At 36.1% G+C, this 17,042-nt stretch overlaps 2 protein-coding genes and 1 pseudogene across 2 annotated transcripts; 1 reads left to right on the top strand and 2 right to left on the bottom strand.

The window, feature by feature from the left end:
- The first annotated feature begins 76 nt into the window (after positions 1–76).
- LOC120202744 lies at positions 77–905 on the top strand (annotated as a pseudogene).
- A 2,068-nt stretch (positions 906–2,973) lies between these two features.
- Positions 2,974–7,037, bottom strand: LOC120202743 (TMV resistance protein N-like). Its single transcript, XM_039203126.1, has 6 exons — positions 6,503–7,037; positions 5,322–6,420; positions 4,616–4,750; positions 4,344–4,530; positions 3,718–4,211; positions 2,974–3,534 (listed from the first exon to the last, which is right to left on the bottom strand). Exons 1-6 carry the CDS (start codon positions 6,988–6,990, stop codon positions 2,974–2,976), a joined length of 2,964 nt encoding a protein of 987 aa, XP_039059057.1. The 5' UTR covers positions 6,991–7,037.
- A 5,305-nt stretch (positions 7,038–12,342) lies between these two features.
- Positions 12,343–15,780, bottom strand: LOC120202742 (disease resistance protein RPV1-like). The gene is made up of 6 exons (XM_039203125.1): positions 15,579–15,780; positions 15,273–15,391; positions 15,002–15,195; positions 14,840–14,907; positions 12,762–13,630; positions 12,343–12,672 (listed from the first exon to the last, which is right to left on the bottom strand). The coding sequence occupies exons 1-6, from the start codon at positions 15,778–15,780 to the stop codon at positions 12,343–12,345; spliced, it is 1,782 nt and encodes a 593-aa protein (XP_039059056.1).
- Between the last annotated feature and the right edge of the window lie 1,262 nt (positions 15,781–17,042).

The raw sequence follows: 17,042 nt of genomic DNA, 5'->3' as shown, positions 1-17,042 counted from the left end.
CCTGTTAATTTCGATTGGCCAGATATTTTAGGTTTTCCGTTATTTCTTTTGTTTAGGTTTGCTTTTCGATCCGAGCATGGATCTTCGCTATTTCGTGACCTTGCTTTATGTTATATTTTCTGTTCCTTGTTGGCATCATGATGGGGTTGCACTTTATCTATGTTTTAGATCCATTTATTCGAACTGGCATGCGTGCGGCGAGAAAATCATGTTCGTTGTTACTCCGAATCTCATTGTTTTTTTCGGTTTCTTACTCGTTCGGAATTAACTTTTTTTCCAGATAAGAGATGAACTTCACAAGGAAACTATGCAGCTTGCTAGTGAGTTCTTATTCCATTTAGTATTATGATAATGCTATAAATTTCACAGATATAGAAATGTGCATAGGGAGACAACTTCACATTTATATGTTTTCAATAAACAGGGAACAATTTAGATAAAGAACCACAAATAATGGAGCTAAGGAACCAGGTGAGATTTTCTGAACCACTTGGCGGCAGCTAAGGAAAAACTAAACGAGCTCGAAAGACAGAAAGAAGAAACTCTGAAGTTGTACTCCCCTGCATCGTTATGCATAGGCTTCAAGGTACATATTAATAGTATATTACCTACGCTAATGGGTTTAGATGCGAGTACTTAAAGATGGTTTTACTTCCTTGTAGATGCAATGAATGCAACAGAAGAGGAATCGTAAATAGTGAACAGGCAACTTCTTTACGGGGAAATAGATATTGGGGCCTTTGTGCAGAAGTACAAGAAGCTACGGACAAGTTACCACTGGCGAGCTCTCATTCTTCTCGCTGCTAAAACATCTCCAGTTGGATGAAGAAAACAACTGGAGATAGTTATTGATTGTGTATATATATATATATTGCCTTCATATTGATAAGACTGCTACTTGCTGCTTGGTGAATTTTGGAAACCAGGGTGGATTTTGGGAAATACTCGTCAGTTCTCTATCTCTAGCGCCTACAATTGTCGGATGGAAATAATCAGAACTTCTGGGAATCAACTTTGGAAAATGATTGCAAAATTCCAGGGATTACCAAGAGTGCGTCTCCTTCTTTGGTTAATTTGTAAGGGTCGGATTGTGACAAATGAAGAACGGATGTGAAGACACATGACAAATGATGAAAGCTGCCTCTACTGTGGTGCAGCAAAGGAATTGTTTACTCGTTTTTAGAGTGTATATTGTGGCGCATACTGCTTGGCAGGAATTAATCAAACCAGGCCGGCTTGTTGAATTCTTCGGCATGAACATCGTGGACTGGATTCAAGTGAACCTTCAGCGCCAAGATTATTTTCCTTTGAACTCGGATGATTGGGATGTGCTATTTGGGTCCATTCTGTGGAGCATTTGGACGAGACGAAACCATTCTATTTTTGCACTGGAATCTTTAGAGATGGAGAGTATTTCGCAGCGTAGTCGTCGCTTAGTAGTGGAGGCTGGTCATGCTCGGGACTTACTCTTAACGTCGGTAAATGGTCCAAATAGGATGGACCGAGCAGTTTGTTGGGGTCCTCCGCCACCAGGTTGATTTAAGATCAATACAGATGGTGCTTAGATACCTATTTCATGTCTAACAACTTGTGGTGGAGTTATTCGTGACGCTGCTAGGGAATGGATTGGTGGTTTCACGAAAGCCATAGGAGAGTGTTCAGTGTTGGATGGAACAATAGTTTAGGCGTTCCTAGGCTTTGTTTCTTTTCTAATTTTCATTAAAAAAAATCTGATTCGTACAATTTATTCTTCCGAGATAGAGAATACACTTGCAATGGATTCAACCCTTTAGGTTCCTACCTATTACATGTTCAAGTAAATTACAACTAGCAACGTCCTCCTCTGGTGCACTTACAATTATAGAGTTTGAAGGTTAATGGTAGATTATAATACTAATTGGACGTCGGGAGTGAGGATGCAAATGAGATTTGAGCAAAGCAAATTACAAGAAAACAGCAACAACGGCGACCGTGGAAACTTGCCAGTTTAATGATGTCCATGATTCTGGTTGAAGCCATGACTTCAGTTGCACCTGCTGCCACAAGGACTAGGGCGAATGGTGTCGGAATCAAGAATACTTGTATTTGATGAAGCCTGCAAGAGTTTATATAAAACGAAATTTAGTTTCTCGGGAAAGAACACATAGGCTCCAAACATTGTAGCTTTGAAGATGACATTGGCAAGACCAGAGACGAAGGCACCAAGTGTCACGAAAGCAGTGTAAACTACTATCAACATGCTGTTGGTGCCAACGATTTTGGTGTTTTACTTGGAAGAAACATTGGCAAATATAAGGATGATAACGCTCCAAACATCATAAAACTATTTCACCCTCTTTCTTTTGTGGTGCAATCGAACTTACCTTGCAATAAATGAATTAACATGAACAAGCCATTTTGGTCATCTACAAGCTTTTCTGGAACCTTGCAAATGTATCGTACCTTGTTTCCCTTCATCACGATGCAGTGATAAGACACACAATCGACCATTTAACCATACATGTAATAATCCAATTGCAACCCCCGAATAGCCACGAAAGGCTTGTTAGAAACATAGAGCTCTTTTGTTTGTGAAGGCAGATCAAATAGCTATTTTCAACAGTGCCTTTCGAAGATCCGCATTTTCAACCTCTGCCACCTCAAATAGTAAGCCACATTAGAATGAAATCTTCAAAGAGATGTTACCAAAACCAATCAAATCAAGCTGATGTACTTTCTTAGCTCGTTCAGTCTTCCTCTGCTTCTCCATTTTTCTTTTCTCAGAGGGAGTCTTTAATGTGTTGTCCTCATCTTCAGCCGGTGAGTCTTTAATAAAATCAAATAGTAACTAATCCTTCTTCCCTGGTCGGCCCATCATAAATTGAAAAACTTGTGTATCCTTTTTGGTCGTGGCTCGGCCTCGGTCTCTTCATAAACATTATGTCTTCACTTTATAAGGGGACCTTCAGCTCTTGATCAATCTTCGGCGGAATCTTAATTGATATCTTCCAAATCTTTCTGATAAACTATTCGAAGCCCACATTTCTTCACCTTAACACTTATGTGACTATCATCGGATGTGACTGAAAACTGGAGTTCATCGAATTCTTGATTTGAGCAATCCAATGTTGATGAATTCTCAGTTTCACTTTCACCACATTTATCCTCTAAGGAAAATGGATATAATCTGCCATGGAACAAAAAACAACAATAAAGGTGGTCCTTTATTATGGGCTGGTTATCTTCTTTAGAAAAAATCCAGCCGCCCCCTGAGACACGTCGAGGATTTCTACCCCGAAAACCAGATCCATCAGAATCAGCTTGTCCAGAATTCCTATGATGGATAACAGCATCACATGTGAGTTCCTCATCCCTTGAAGCATCATCATTGACAAAAATGCAGCAGAAAGCAACTCCCATCCATTGACTATCATTCTGAATATTGTTAGGCAGTGGTATCTTGATTGAAGAGCCAACTGTTTGCTGGCTGAACCATTTTGGGATTTCACCTCCGGGCGTAACAACATCAAGACTTTTTCTTAAACATGCAACTACCTGCAAAATAAAATGTTGTTTGGTAACTAATACTGTAATTCTTCAAGAATGAGATTTTGTAAATACAAAGGATGATAAATCGACCTTAAAATAGAATTTCAGCCATGTTAATGTATTGATATTCTCAAATAATTTGTAGCAGTGAAGGCCAGAAGACCGTGTCCAATCCACTGCATTGCAAACCTTTGGTAGAGCTGCAAATAGTTCTCGAGAAGCACGAGGGTTAGGTAACAATTTAAGCTCCCTGCAATTTGACATTCCAAAATATTGAAGCATGGAAAGTCCAGTACCAAGCACAGGTACGCTGATGAAATTGTTACCACCAAGCTCAAGCTTTTCCAAATAGTGTAAACAAGAAATATCACTAGGAATATCTCCATCACGAAGATTGCAGTTCCTTAGTTTCAGCTCTCTTAATGAAATCAAACCTGACAACGAATGTAAAATAAGAGGCACAGACTCCATCCGTCCTCTTTGGAATACCTGGAAAAGAGAAGGTAGATTTGGTGCTAACTTAGATGATGGTGTCTTGAGCCTATTCGAAGACAAAACTTTAAGATTTTTAAGTTGAAAAATGAAGGATGGCAGTTTTGCTATGGCTGTTTCACTTAAGTCAAGCTCTTCCAACAACTCTACTTCCTGCAAATTCTCCGGCAAATTTGCAACTTTATAGCAACCTGAAAGATCAAGAGTTTTTAGACATTTACACCCACCTATGCTGCTTGGGAGTCTAATAAGGTTTCTACAATCTTTTAGGATTAATATTTCAAGAAATTTTAATCCAATTTTGGTTGGAAGATTCCTAAGACTTGTGCAGCTTCTTAAATTCAGAAGTTTAAGTCTCGAAAGAACTCCGACTGATGGATGAAGATATACTATTCTTGAACAACCTTCCAATATCAAAATTTCCAGATTTGGGGCTGTTGTAAAGTCCGGTGTCTTGATCAGGTTGTCGGACCCTTTGAGGTTGAGCACTTTCAACTTATACAGGGGCTGCTGAAAATAATAATAAATTAGAGAAGATTTAGTTAATATTCCTAAAATAAGTTAAAAAACAATGATCATATGAATTAGTTCTTACTATATTTCCCCTCCATAGTTGTTCAATTCGACTGTATTGTAGCAGAAGTGCAACCAGGTTGTCTGGTTGGAAGCTTGGAGGTAAGAACCTTAAAGGATATCCCATCCAATCCAAGAGCCGTAACTCATTAGGAAGTCACAATTTGAGAGGCAAAGGACTTTGAGCAATCTCAATTTTTTCATTTTCGAGACAGCATTAACATTCAAATTGAGCATCTTGTTGGATATCCTGATAACCAAGGGTAAAACAACGAAAACTCAGTTCAAATTTGAAAATATCCCAAAGCATTCCATACCTAAAAGCAAGGCTGCTCCAACACTTAATTTATCTATGCTCCGTCGTATCCCACACATCCGAATAGAAACATAGAGATGATTCTTCAAGGATTTTCTAAATATATTAGAAAACTAAAAGTACAGTGAGTAAAATAAGAAAGAGAGTATAACTCAACGAGGAACGGAGTGATATAATAAAACTTTAAGGGTTACTTTTGACCAAATATGAAATTTACACATGGATGCATGTTTATGTATGTTTTTCTACCTTTTATTGTCAATGATCATGCCTTGAATCACTTCCGTAGCCTAAAAACATTCAAAAGTAAGATATAAGAAACACAAAATAAAATGAGGCAATTTCTGTGATAAAACTTGTGAAAAAATACATTGTTAACATGTTATACATCATTTTCCCTGGAATGACTCACAGTGTTCTTCGTTAGCACATGATATACATCATTTTCCTCCCACAATCTACAACGTTTTCCAGGCTCCTCAATAGATTTTTCCCGAACAATTCTTCTTCCCATTTCTTGTAGTAAGTTATGCATCCACAATTTGTTGTTTTCGTCAACTGTTAGTAGAGATTTCTTAATGAGAACATCGATTCCGATATCCGGGAAAAACTCACAGCCATCCAATACTTTCATTACAAAATCTTTCTCGTCCCCATTGAAGAAGCATGCTATATCTAGAAATATGTTCTTCTCTGTTTCTTCCAATCCATCAAAGCTAATTAGAAGTCTGTCAATAATCTCTTTGTTAGAATCCTTTTCAAGTCTTTGGATTGCACTTCTCCATTGAGCTACATCTCTACCGCACAAAAAAGAACCCAAGACTTCCAGAGCTAAGGGGAGACCACTGGCATATTTTGCAACATGTTCAGAAAGCTCAATGAAATCATCATTTGGTGCTGTCTCACTATCAAAAGCTTTCAAACTGAAAAGTTGAAGTGCCTCGCTGTCATTCAATGTTGAAGGCTTATACACATCATCAACTCGGTAAGATTGGAGCAAGTGTTCATCTCTTGTTATTATAATGATTCTACTCCCTAAACCGAACCAATCATGCCTTCCAACCAAGCATTTCAAGTGCTGTAAATTATCCACATCATCAATCACAACAAGGACCTTTTTGTTAGATAATCTGCGGCTAATTATGGCATTCCCTTCATGAACATTGAAAAATTCGAAGACTTCACCAGACAAGATCTGGAAAAGAAGTTGTTTTTGTAGAGAAACGAGTCCAAATTTGTCTGAAACTTCTCGAACGTCAGCAATGAAGCATTTACCTTCAAAATGAGATGACATTTGGTCGTAAAAAACTCTTGCGAGAGTTGTTTTACCGATGCCACCCATTCCGCAAATTCCTACGATGCGGATGTCATCTTCCCCAATCTCTATTTTGGAATGCAACTCGTCCAAGCGTGAACTAATTCCAACCAACTCATCATGAACAATTGGATATGTCTGATATAATTTTGCTGATATTTTTCTAACAATATCTCCGATAAACTCTGATTCATGCCTACAAAGAAATAAAATTCAGTTCATTTTTATAATTATTAAATTAATTAAACTAGAAAACAGGAAAGAAAAGAATGGTTTACCTGTTATTTAAATGCCATCCTTTGATGTTAGCCACTTGAGTCAAAGCATTTCGCCACCTTAGAATCTTTTCTTTATCTTCCTTGTATCTCTCTGCATGTTTGGCAAATGCTTCTTCAACTTTTTCTTTCTGTTTTCTTAAATCAGATGGATTCACGTCGTAGAAAATTGGAAACACTTTATGTCCTTTCTCGTTTTTTTGTTTAACAATCTCAGCAAGCTCCTCCAAGCACCAACTTGAAAAGGCATAGGTTCCTGAAAAAACAATTACCGAGCACCACGATTGTTGAATGGCTCGGAAGAGTTGTGGTGCGATCTCTTCACCGGCATCCATCTTTGGATCATCCCTGAAAGTGATAATTCCACTTCGATTTAGAGCATCATAGAGATGATCTGTGAAGTTTTTGCGGGTATCTTCACCTCTAAAACTCAAGAAAACATCGTATTTCTTTCTAGAAATACATGATAAAGTTGAAGGTAACAATGACATGATGAATTATGAGAAGGAAAATTTTGGGGTTATAGATTTGAGATTGATTTGTATTTGAGAAGGCTTTGTTCATCAACAAGAAATAATAGTTCTCAAACTCTGATATTATCCTATTCTATCTTCCGTCAATTGGTCCAAGTTTTCTTTCAAAGTCACGTGTCTACTGGCTATGATTTGCATTTTCCACGCTATAGTTCAATGCGTATACTCGGGGCTAGCTTCTATGGTTGATATTTGCTCTACTTCCCACCACTTTCTGCTTTTCACATCAATCAATCTATATATATTAAGAGAACATTAATTTCTTGTATAAGAAAATTGATAGAGGGAGACTTGTCAATTAAACATTAATTATGAAGTCCCACATTTGACAAGCATTGCTTCAATTATGAGAACCAAATCAAAGTTAAGAGTTACCCAGTCATTTCTTTATGGAGAAGAAGGTAAACTTTGATTTCCAAAGTCATCTGAGTAATTGCAGCCAGAGGAATTGATAATAACTTTACAAGCCTAAGGAAGTAACTTCAGTTCAAGCCATGATCAACCAGTACCTACAGCTGAAAAAACATAATTAAAACCTTCAAAATGGTTGAAATTCAAATCAAATTTGCACTTAAATTTCGAAGCCACTTCACAACTCACTGTGTAGAAATCATAAAAGAAAGATGCCCAGCATCTACCGTGGTTTCCCTAATAATACAATGATGGTGAATTACAAAACAGTAAAAGCAAAGCAAATATAATTAGCTTTACCTTTGATATCAGATTAATGATTCGATTTGTGGTTCTTCCCGGAATTGTAGTATTGTAGATTTAAAAACAACAATGTATTGCCATACGCACTGCCATCGTCTTCTACTTTGCTCTGGTCAAAGAAAATGTCACCACCTTCAGCATCCTCCTCCTAGGGTAACAAGAACTTATGATTGCATTGGGGCCATTGAATACACATTTGAGAAAATTTGAAATGATTCTAATGATTTGATTTTAATTGAATTTATATTTTTCTTTGAATTATGATTGAATATATTTGGCCAAAAAATTGGATCAGAAAAAATATCATTGAAACATCATGTTCGTGAGTGAAATCACTTTCTTTTATTCCCTTTGATTAGGGTTTTGCACTGTTTTGCATATAATACAAGCTCATAGTCTCAAACACAATACAGTATATAGTTTGTCCTCAGGAAGTGGAGAGCTTGAAATAGAAGCGAAGCTAGCTAGTACTGGCATTACCATTTTCCAAGAATGGATATGAAATCATATTATCCAATGACGGTAATGAGGATGAGGATGAGGACGAGAACGAATGCACAAAGGCGTCAACTCCCTCTGCGCCCCCATGAAATGCAGCAGGTGGCGTCAAATTTTCTGGTAAGTCAACCTCTCCATCAAGATACATCAACTAGAGGTAGAGTTGAAAATAAACAGTTTTCCAACTTTGACATTATCCTATTCAGCCAATATATTCAGAAAACATTAATTTCTTGCATAAGAAAATGATAGAGGAGACTTTTCAATGAAGTCTGGATTGTACGGAGGATTCTCTCAGAAGGGTCACAATTATGGAGCCCCACCATTGACATTTATAAACCACTCCCACCTACACTAAAGAAAACATTAATTTCTTGCATAAGAAAATAAACATTAATGCATTTTTGTTTTTTTATTATTTATTTATAATGCATATATTTGTAATAAGAAAGTGGGTTAACTATGTGGGAAAAGAAACCTATGTAATGTACTGTTTCTAAATGCAACTCTTTATTTGGGTTTTTACTATTTATTCATTTATAACAAAACAAATGGGCTAACACTAATATGAACCTAACATGGATTATTATTTATAAACCATACAATATGCAATATGACACACTAATTCTTTAACACCTAATGTAACATGAATTAATATGCAATGCAACATGAATTAATAACATACAATGCCAAATGAATTAATAACATGTTATTATTATTTAATACACTATAATACTTAATATATGCAACTATATAATATGCAAACTACATTATGCAAAAATGACACTATATGATATATTATATGTATTATGCCCACATTATTTATTATATTATATACTATAATATGAAATGTCACGTGCGTGTCACCACTCGGATAAAATGAGTGATGACATTTACTGAAGAAGAAATTAAAGCAGGTGACGAATCCCAGAAGCTTTAATGGGGTAGTCAATGCTTTGAGAAGGGAAATTGGGGGCAATGTTAACATTCTTTTACCCTTTCACAAACAGACCAAAGCTCTTTTGCACTCACAATGTGGTAGAACTTACGCTTTGAGGATAAGAGTAGTCATGGAAAGAAGATGTCAGTGCTTAAAACATATGGGAATTCCTTGTCAGTAGTCTATCAACCATGAAGATAGAGAAGTTGTCACAAGAAATTATCCTTTGTCATATATGCATATCAAACTTCAGTATGTACCATGATGAGGTGCAATGCCATTTCCACTTGGGTATTGGAGTAAAAGTAGACTTACTCATCGCAGTCGAGATTTCATTACTTCAAGTTTCGACAAAAATAAATCTAAGAAAAAGTTGGAGCACGATGTGATCAGTTGAACTCTGTTGAAAAAGAGGTTAAAAGCTATATGCCATGTACAGATGTTTCAGAAGCAAACGACGTGAGCTCAATTCATAAAGATTTTCGTGAGAAATGGATTCCCAATTGGGAAACAACCACTCATTATCAAAGAGGTTGTTTCCAGAGGAGTTTCGATTGAGTGATCCAATAAATTCAGATTCATGTTGAAAAGAAGAAAAAAGAAAGAAAAAAGAAAGAAAGAAAAAATAAAAAGAAAGAAAAAATAAAAAGAAAAAAAGAAAGAAAAAGAAAGAAAGAAAAATGAAGGAAAAGAAAAGAAATTGAAAGAAGGGTTAAAAACGAGAATCTGCAAAGGTCGTCTTGAAACCAAAGTAAGGATTTGAATTGAAAATTTGAAATGGCGGCTTAAATGTGTTTTGATATTAGGCATCTGAAAAATAAAACCTTTCAAGTGTCTGGTACTTTGGGATGTGTGTCATGCCTGTAAATATTTTGGCAATTTTTTATTTCCTTTAGACATAAGCTCACCTCTACGCTCTGGGGTTGTATTAAGTTGATTGACTTTGAAGAGCCTGATATTTTGAGATGAACTTTACATCTACAGACATTTTGGCAATATTTGATAACTTCTAATTAGAAGCTTACCTCAGTGCTCCAAATTATATCAAGTTGATTGATTTAGGAACATTCATGCTAGTGATGCTTGAGGCATCTAACTTTATTTCTTGATTTTTTATCATTTCCATGATTGTCATGACTTTGTAAAAATTCTAATTCTCTCATTTAAAACCCCAATTTTGTTCATTTACAAACATCTTATAAGTAGATTAACATAGTTCAAAATAAAACAAAAGATTTCTTGGTATTACTTTGAACTAATCTTTTAAATTGCAGGAATCTAAAGTAGCTCAAAACCTTGACACTCGTGTAAAAGTGTATGTTGAGTAAAGATATATGGGCTAAATTCATGAGGATAGTTATTCAATCCCCGTCAAAGGCATTTTTCAAGATGTTTTGATTTGGGTTAAATAAACAAGATGATTGCTCAAGAATGATAAGAGATCCTTGAAACTGGTGAGGCTTATTATGCCTCAAATGAAATGCAAGGTCAGTGGAGGCATTCTTCGATCCTTAAAACCATAAAGTCTGACAGATCAGAAGACTCAAGAATGTAATTTTTCATACTTCTTTACGATATCATCAATAACCAACCAAGAAGCAGAAGACCGTCTTGGTAAAAATGAGGCATATATTATTTCAAGATCTTATGGTACCCACATTGGGGTATGGCCAAAGACCCAAATCATGTTGGAATAACAAGATTCAAGGCAATATTGTATTGAGAATAAACATTGCTGCTAGGAGTATCAGAGGAAGAATATAAAGATGAGAAGAGCTTACTTTGAAAACAAACCCTTCATGCGATAGAAAAATCTTGAAGAAGAACCTCTAATAAAACAATTGGGTAAGAGACAAGAGGCGTCGGATCATATATATGGCTGAAACAAGAGAAAGTAGTTCTTCTAAAGTTTTCATGAAGAAACAAAAGCAAAAGAGAAGACTTAATGACACAAGCTGATCAGATTGTCTTTCCAAAAAAAAACGCTTGCTTAACTTGACAAGTTTCCTCTTTAACATTGGAGTAGGCTCTAGCCAAGATTGGCTAAGTGAAGGAATACCAAGTTCTCCACTTTGAAGCTAAAAAGGAAATAAAACAACATTTTTGCAAATATCATTTGCATGGAAACATGCATCAACATAAACATACAAGACACGTGAATTTGCATCTTTGCATCATACATTCATCATTGCATTGCAATAAAAAAGGGTTTTCCCTTCTTATAAGGATACTTTTATAATTGCTTTTGAGAAACAAATTTCATATTTCTCAAGATTGTTCATCTAAAAGACATCAATCTAGTCTTTCTTAAGATTGATTTTCCCTAGAATCCTTATTTCATTTTTATTAAAGATCATTTTTTCCTCTCAAGAGGACATCATCTAATTTTCCTCCCTCAAGATCATTTTCTCCTCTCATGAGGACAAATTCAAATAACAGTCGAGTAGCGAAACAACAACCGTTATATAGCGGTAGCGATGGCGGCCGAAACTGCTATCATGGAAAATAACAGTGTGAAACAAAATCACATCAATAACGATGGATCACAACTGCAATTTAATGGATAGATGCCAATTATGATAATAACTTTTGTTATGTCTGTAACCGTAATAAACACAACACGACCGAGTACGTGACTGCAACCGTAAATTAAATCCATGCATCTGTGTTAAATCATAAATAATCTTATTGGCAATAAGTTTAGATTAGATAGTAGGAACAAAGCAACAAAATCTAACAAAAAATCGTATTACAATAACATCTTTCCTATGTTCAGGATTTGTGGCTATCCCTTCCAATGATATTTGTTTGAGATTCGAATTTGAATTCTATCTCTGACTCTCTGAGAGTGTAATGTACAATATCGGTTCACATTCCACTTGTTGTTAGGAACATGTTGTGTAATAGTATTAGGCGTGCATTGATCAACCCCATGTGATAGGGATTCACCTCACAAAGGCCTTTTGTAGTTGTCGATAAAGCATGCCATTTCACTTTTTGAAATGTGGTGCAGCCATGCATGGCCCCCCATTGTTTTTGTGTTAAGAAGAGAGCGATCACGTCGTTATCCAAACTCGGGTAAATATGAATGACGTTTTGGCATGCATGGTAGTTAAGTTGTTTATTTTTGTTCTCTCATATTTTCTTAGGTCATGGTTCTAGACTTGCATTGTTTGAGCGATCATATTATTTTTGTAGTGAAGCCATGCATGGTCCCCATTGTTTGAGTACATTCGGCCATGTAGTGAAACCATCTTTTCTGGAATTCTTATGATGGATAACAACTTCACATGTGAGTTCCTCATTCCTTGAAGCGTCATCGTTGACAAAAATACAGCAGAAAGCAACTCCGATCCATTGACCATCATTCTGAATATTGTTAGGCAGTGGTATCTTGATTGAAGAGTCAACTGTTTTATGGCTGAACCATTTTGATATTTCACCTCCAGGTATAACAGCATCAAAAATTTTTTTAAATATGCAACTCGCTGCAAAATAAAACTTATGTTGTTTGGTAACTAAGTATATAATTCTTTAAAAACGAGATTTGGTAAATACGAAAGAATGATAAATCGACCTTAAGATGGAATTTCAGCAATGTTAATGCATTGATATTCTCAACCAATCTGTAGCAGTGAAGGCCAGAAAACTGTGTCCAATCCACTGCGTTGCAAACCTTTGATGGAGTTGCAAATAGTTCTCGAGAAGCACCAGGTTTAGGAAACGATTTAAGCTCCCTGCAATTTGACAATCCAAGATATTGAAGCCTGGAAAGTCCAGTACCAAGCACAGGTATGCTGATGAAACTGTTGCCGCCAAGCTCAAGTTTTTCCAGAGAGGATAAACAAGAAATATCACTAGGAATATCTCCTTCATGTAAATTGCAGTTCCTTAGTTTCAGCTCTCTTAATGATCTCAAACCTGACAATGAATGTAACATCAGAGGCACAGACTCTATATTAGATGATACCTGGAAAAGAGAAGTTAGATTTGGTCCTATATTAGATGATGGTCCCTTGAGCCTATTCAAAGACAAAACTTTAAGATTTTTAAGTTGAAAAATGAAGGATGGTAGTTTTGCTATGGCTGTTTCACTTAAGTCGAGCTCTTCCAACAACTCTACTTGCTGCAAATTCTCTGGCAAATTTTCAACTTTATAGAAGCCAGAAAGATCAAGAGTTTTTAGACATTTACACCCACCAATGCTGCTTGGGAGACTAATAAGGTTTCTACAATCTTTTAGGATTAATGTTTCAAGAGATTCTATTCCAATTTTGGTTGGAAGATTCCTAAGACTTGTGCAGCTTCTTAAATTCAGAAGTTTAAGCCTCGTAAGAACTCCGACTGATGGATGGACATCTACTATTCTTGTACAACCTTCCAATATCAAAATTTCCAGATTTGGGGCTATTGTAAAGTCCGGTGTCTCGATCAGATTTGAGAAGGCTTTGTTCATCAACAAGAAATAATAGTTCTCAAACTCTGATATTATCCTATTCTATCTCCCGTCAATTGGTCCAAGTTTTCTTTCAAAGTCATGTGGGTACTGGCTATGATTTGCATTTTCCACGCTTTAGTTCAATGCGTATACTCGGGGCTAGCTTCTATGGTTGATATTTTTCCCCCATAACCAAGTCATGTCATACTTGCTCTACTTCCCATCACTTTCTACGTTTCACATCAATCAATCTATATATATTAAGAGAACATTAACTTCTTGTATAAGAAAAATGATAGAGGGAGACTTGCCAATTAAACATTAATTATGAAGTCCCACATTTGACAAGCATTGCTTCAATTATGAGAATGAAATCAAAGTTAAGAGTGTCCCAGTCATTGCTTTATAGAGAAGAAGGTAAACTTTGATTTCCAAAGTCATCTGAGTAATTGCAGCCAGAGGAATGGATAATAACTTTACAAGCCTAAGGAAGTAACTTCAGTTCAAGCCATGATCAACCAGTACCTACAGCTGAAAAAACATAATTAAAACCTTCAAAATGGTTGAAATTAAATCAAATTTGCACTTAAATTTCGAAGCTACTTCTCAACTCACTGTGTAGAAATCATAAAAGAAAGATGCCCAGCATCTACCGTGGTTTCCCTAATAATACAATGATGGTGAATTACAAAACAGCAAAAGCAAAGCAAATCTAATTAGCTTCACCTTTGATATCAGATTAATGATTCAATTTGTGGTTCTTCCCGGAATTGTAGTATTGTAGATTTAAAAACAATAATGTATTGCCATACTCACTGCCATCGTCTTCTACTTTGCTCCGGTCAAAGAAAATGTCACCACCATCAGCATCCTCCTCCTAGGGAAACATGAACTTATGATCGTATTGGGGCCATTGAATACACATTTGAGAAAATTAGAAATGATTCTAATGATTTGATTTTAATTGAATTTATATTTTTCTTTGAATTATGATTGAATATATTTGGCCAAAAATATTGGATCAGAAAAAATATCATTGAAATATCATGTTCGTGAAACATAGTAAAAGAAAGCCTACCAAGTTTTGATCCTTTCATTGACTGCATTGCCCGCTTGGCATCATCGGGACATTCGAAGTTCACAAAGCCGAAACCTCTCGAGGCACCATTTTCATCCCTTGCTACAGCCAGGGAGGCAATTTTCCCTATTAAATTTACAGATTTGTATATTTACATCAGGACTTGGCAAAATCCTGTCACACGTTTTCATAAATTTCCCAACAAATCTGGGACCAAAGAGACAAATTAAACTTCTGAAACCATTCATTTTATTAGCAGATAAGTGAAACGAAAAATATTTTAAAGGAAAATTCATATTACACTTGTTTATCACCAATCATGTTGTTATCAAGCTTCTCAATAGCAGCAGTTGCAGATTCTTCAGATTCAAATTGAACAAATCTATAACATTTGCTTTTCCCATCCTCAAATGTTGCAGCTTTGCAGGATATTACATTCCCAAACCTCTGAAACAACTCTTGCAACCCCACACTATCGATTGATTCACTTAGATTCTGAAAAGAAAAGTACAATAAATCCAATGAATTTCAGATTATATCAGTTAAAAGAACAAAAAGGGTTTGTTTTGTACCTTGACAAACACGTTTCCAACTCCACTCTTTCTTGCATCAGGATCTCGAAGTGACCATGCCACCCTAATCATTTTCCCATGAATCGAACTGTGATTCATCTTCTCCATTGCATAATGTGCTGGTCATATTATAGCAGAGAAACATGGACATACATAAAAGTTAACTCAAAAAGACTGAATTTTCTTAAATTACTTTTTTCGAACACTCTCAGAACATATTGAAAGATCAAACACGAAACATAAATCAAACGAAAAGCAGTGAATATATTGAAAAAATTATTTTTAAAAAAAACAAATCTTACGCACCATCCTCGAGAGAACTGAAGTTAACATAGCCATAACAAAGAGACCTTCCTGTGGATGAATCTCCACAAACACGGACAGAGGATATTCCTTTGAACGAATTGAAAGCATTGAAGAGTGTCCCGTCAGTGATAACGGGATGCAAATCCCCGACGTACAACGAAACCATCGACGCCGTTAACATCACCGCCGTTGGAACCGCCATTGATCCTCCTCCCGGAACTATTACCTCAGCAATGATTCACTGAATTTCAAAATCGAAAGCCAATGGTTTCCAGTGGAAAATTTGAGACCTTTCTAGAAAACAGCTATACGATTTTCGAATTTGATTTCTTTTGCGTTACTTGGAGACTGTGAATAACGAAGAGAAAGTCCAGGATGTTTTCTTGCATGGGACGTTCAATGGTAAGGAATGTAATAATAATTTCAGAGACAACCGCATGGAAGCAAATTGGAACTAGGCCTTCAACAGGCTCGTAAGCATTAGGAATGTCATCCACAAATTATGGCCATCATTCTAAACCGGTCCTCAAACTTTTAGATCTTCTAATTTCATTCCCAAATTCATCCAAATATGTAATTAATTTTAACCATAATTTAACCTATTTTTTTCAAATATGAAATTAATTTTATTAGCATGGGATGTGATTAATGTATACGAATATTCTATTGTAGTTTAGAATAAAAAACCATTATTCTATTATAGAAGAAAAAATTGCCTTATTTACTAACGATAATCTTTCTAAACTGAGTTATTTGTATTACGAGCCTTCAAATTATGATTCTAAACTACTCATCAAATTTTTAATATCCCAATTGCTTACAATACTCCTAAATTTATGTAATACCCTAATTTTGTCTGAGAATTTAAAAATGGATATTAATTGATCGAAGAAGAATTTTGAGCGTTAAACGTTTGAATTCGATCTGATTCATACTTGGTGGACAAATTGAGGTTCAAGATTTTATTTTAAATAGCCACCCAAATTGCAAATATTAACTCATTTGCATGACCCACCAAACCCAAAACTCAAATTAATGTCCAAACTACAGTCCAAGTTTTTAAATTCAAAGCCCAATCCCAATTACACCAATCAGGCCCAATTAATTAGGGTCCATTTGTACTTTCAACAAACCCAAAATACTAGGGTTGCCAATGAACCCTCGCAGCCCTGCCGCCGCCTCCCATGGTCATGTAAAGTGGTCCCAAATAGTGGCCTCAACCGTGGTCCCTCTACGCCAGTAAGCCTCCAAGCAAGGTGGTCTCGAATGCTTCATCAACAATGTGCACCGCTGGTCCCCTACACCAGGCACTTCTCCACATCAGTCTATTTCGCTGAACCTATTCCCATATGTAATGGAATAAGTAGAAGTAGGATAGTAGGCTGCCCCCAATGCCAGGTACTGCAGCAGCTTCCGTGGCACTTCTCCACATCAGTCGGTCCTCCTAACAGCCCGCTCATGCAA

Source organism: Hibiscus syriacus, unplaced genomic scaffold (genome assembly GCF_006381635.1).
Source record: "Hibiscus syriacus cultivar Baekdansim isolate YM2019G1 unplaced genomic scaffold, ASM638163v2 tig00009009_pilon, whole genome shotgun sequence".
NCBI classification, from domain to species: Eukaryota; Viridiplantae; Streptophyta; class Magnoliopsida; order Malvales; family Malvaceae; genus Hibiscus; species Hibiscus syriacus.
This window is presented reverse-complemented; position numbering and strand designations above follow the sequence as displayed.

Bases quoted from the DNA above. Each gene is read 5' to 3' on its own strand.
- LOC120202743 (XM_039203126.1), bottom strand. From the start codon at position 6,990: ATGTCATTGTTACCTTCAACTTTATCATGTATTTCTAGAAAGAAATAC. The intron at 4,212-4,343 runs GTCTTAGGAATC...TTGATCTTTCAG, and splicing joins GAATTTAAGAAGCTGCACAA to GTTGCTATAAAGTTGCAAAT. The intron at 3,535-3,717 runs GTTTGCAATGCA...TTTATTTTGCAG, and splicing joins TATTTGCAGCTCTACCAAAG to GTAGTTGCATGTTTAAGAAA.
- LOC120202742 (XM_039203125.1), bottom strand. From the start codon at position 15,780: ATGGCGGTTCCAACGGCGGTGATGTTAACGGCGTCGATGGTTTCGTTG. The intron at 14,908-15,001 runs GTAATATGAATT...CTTTGGTCCCAG, and splicing joins ATGATTGGTGATAAACAAGT to ATTTGTTGGGAAATTTATGA. The intron at 12,673-12,761 runs GTCGATTTATCA...TTTATTTTGCAG, and splicing joins TGCTGAAATTCCATCTTAAG to CGAGTTGCATATTTAAAAAA.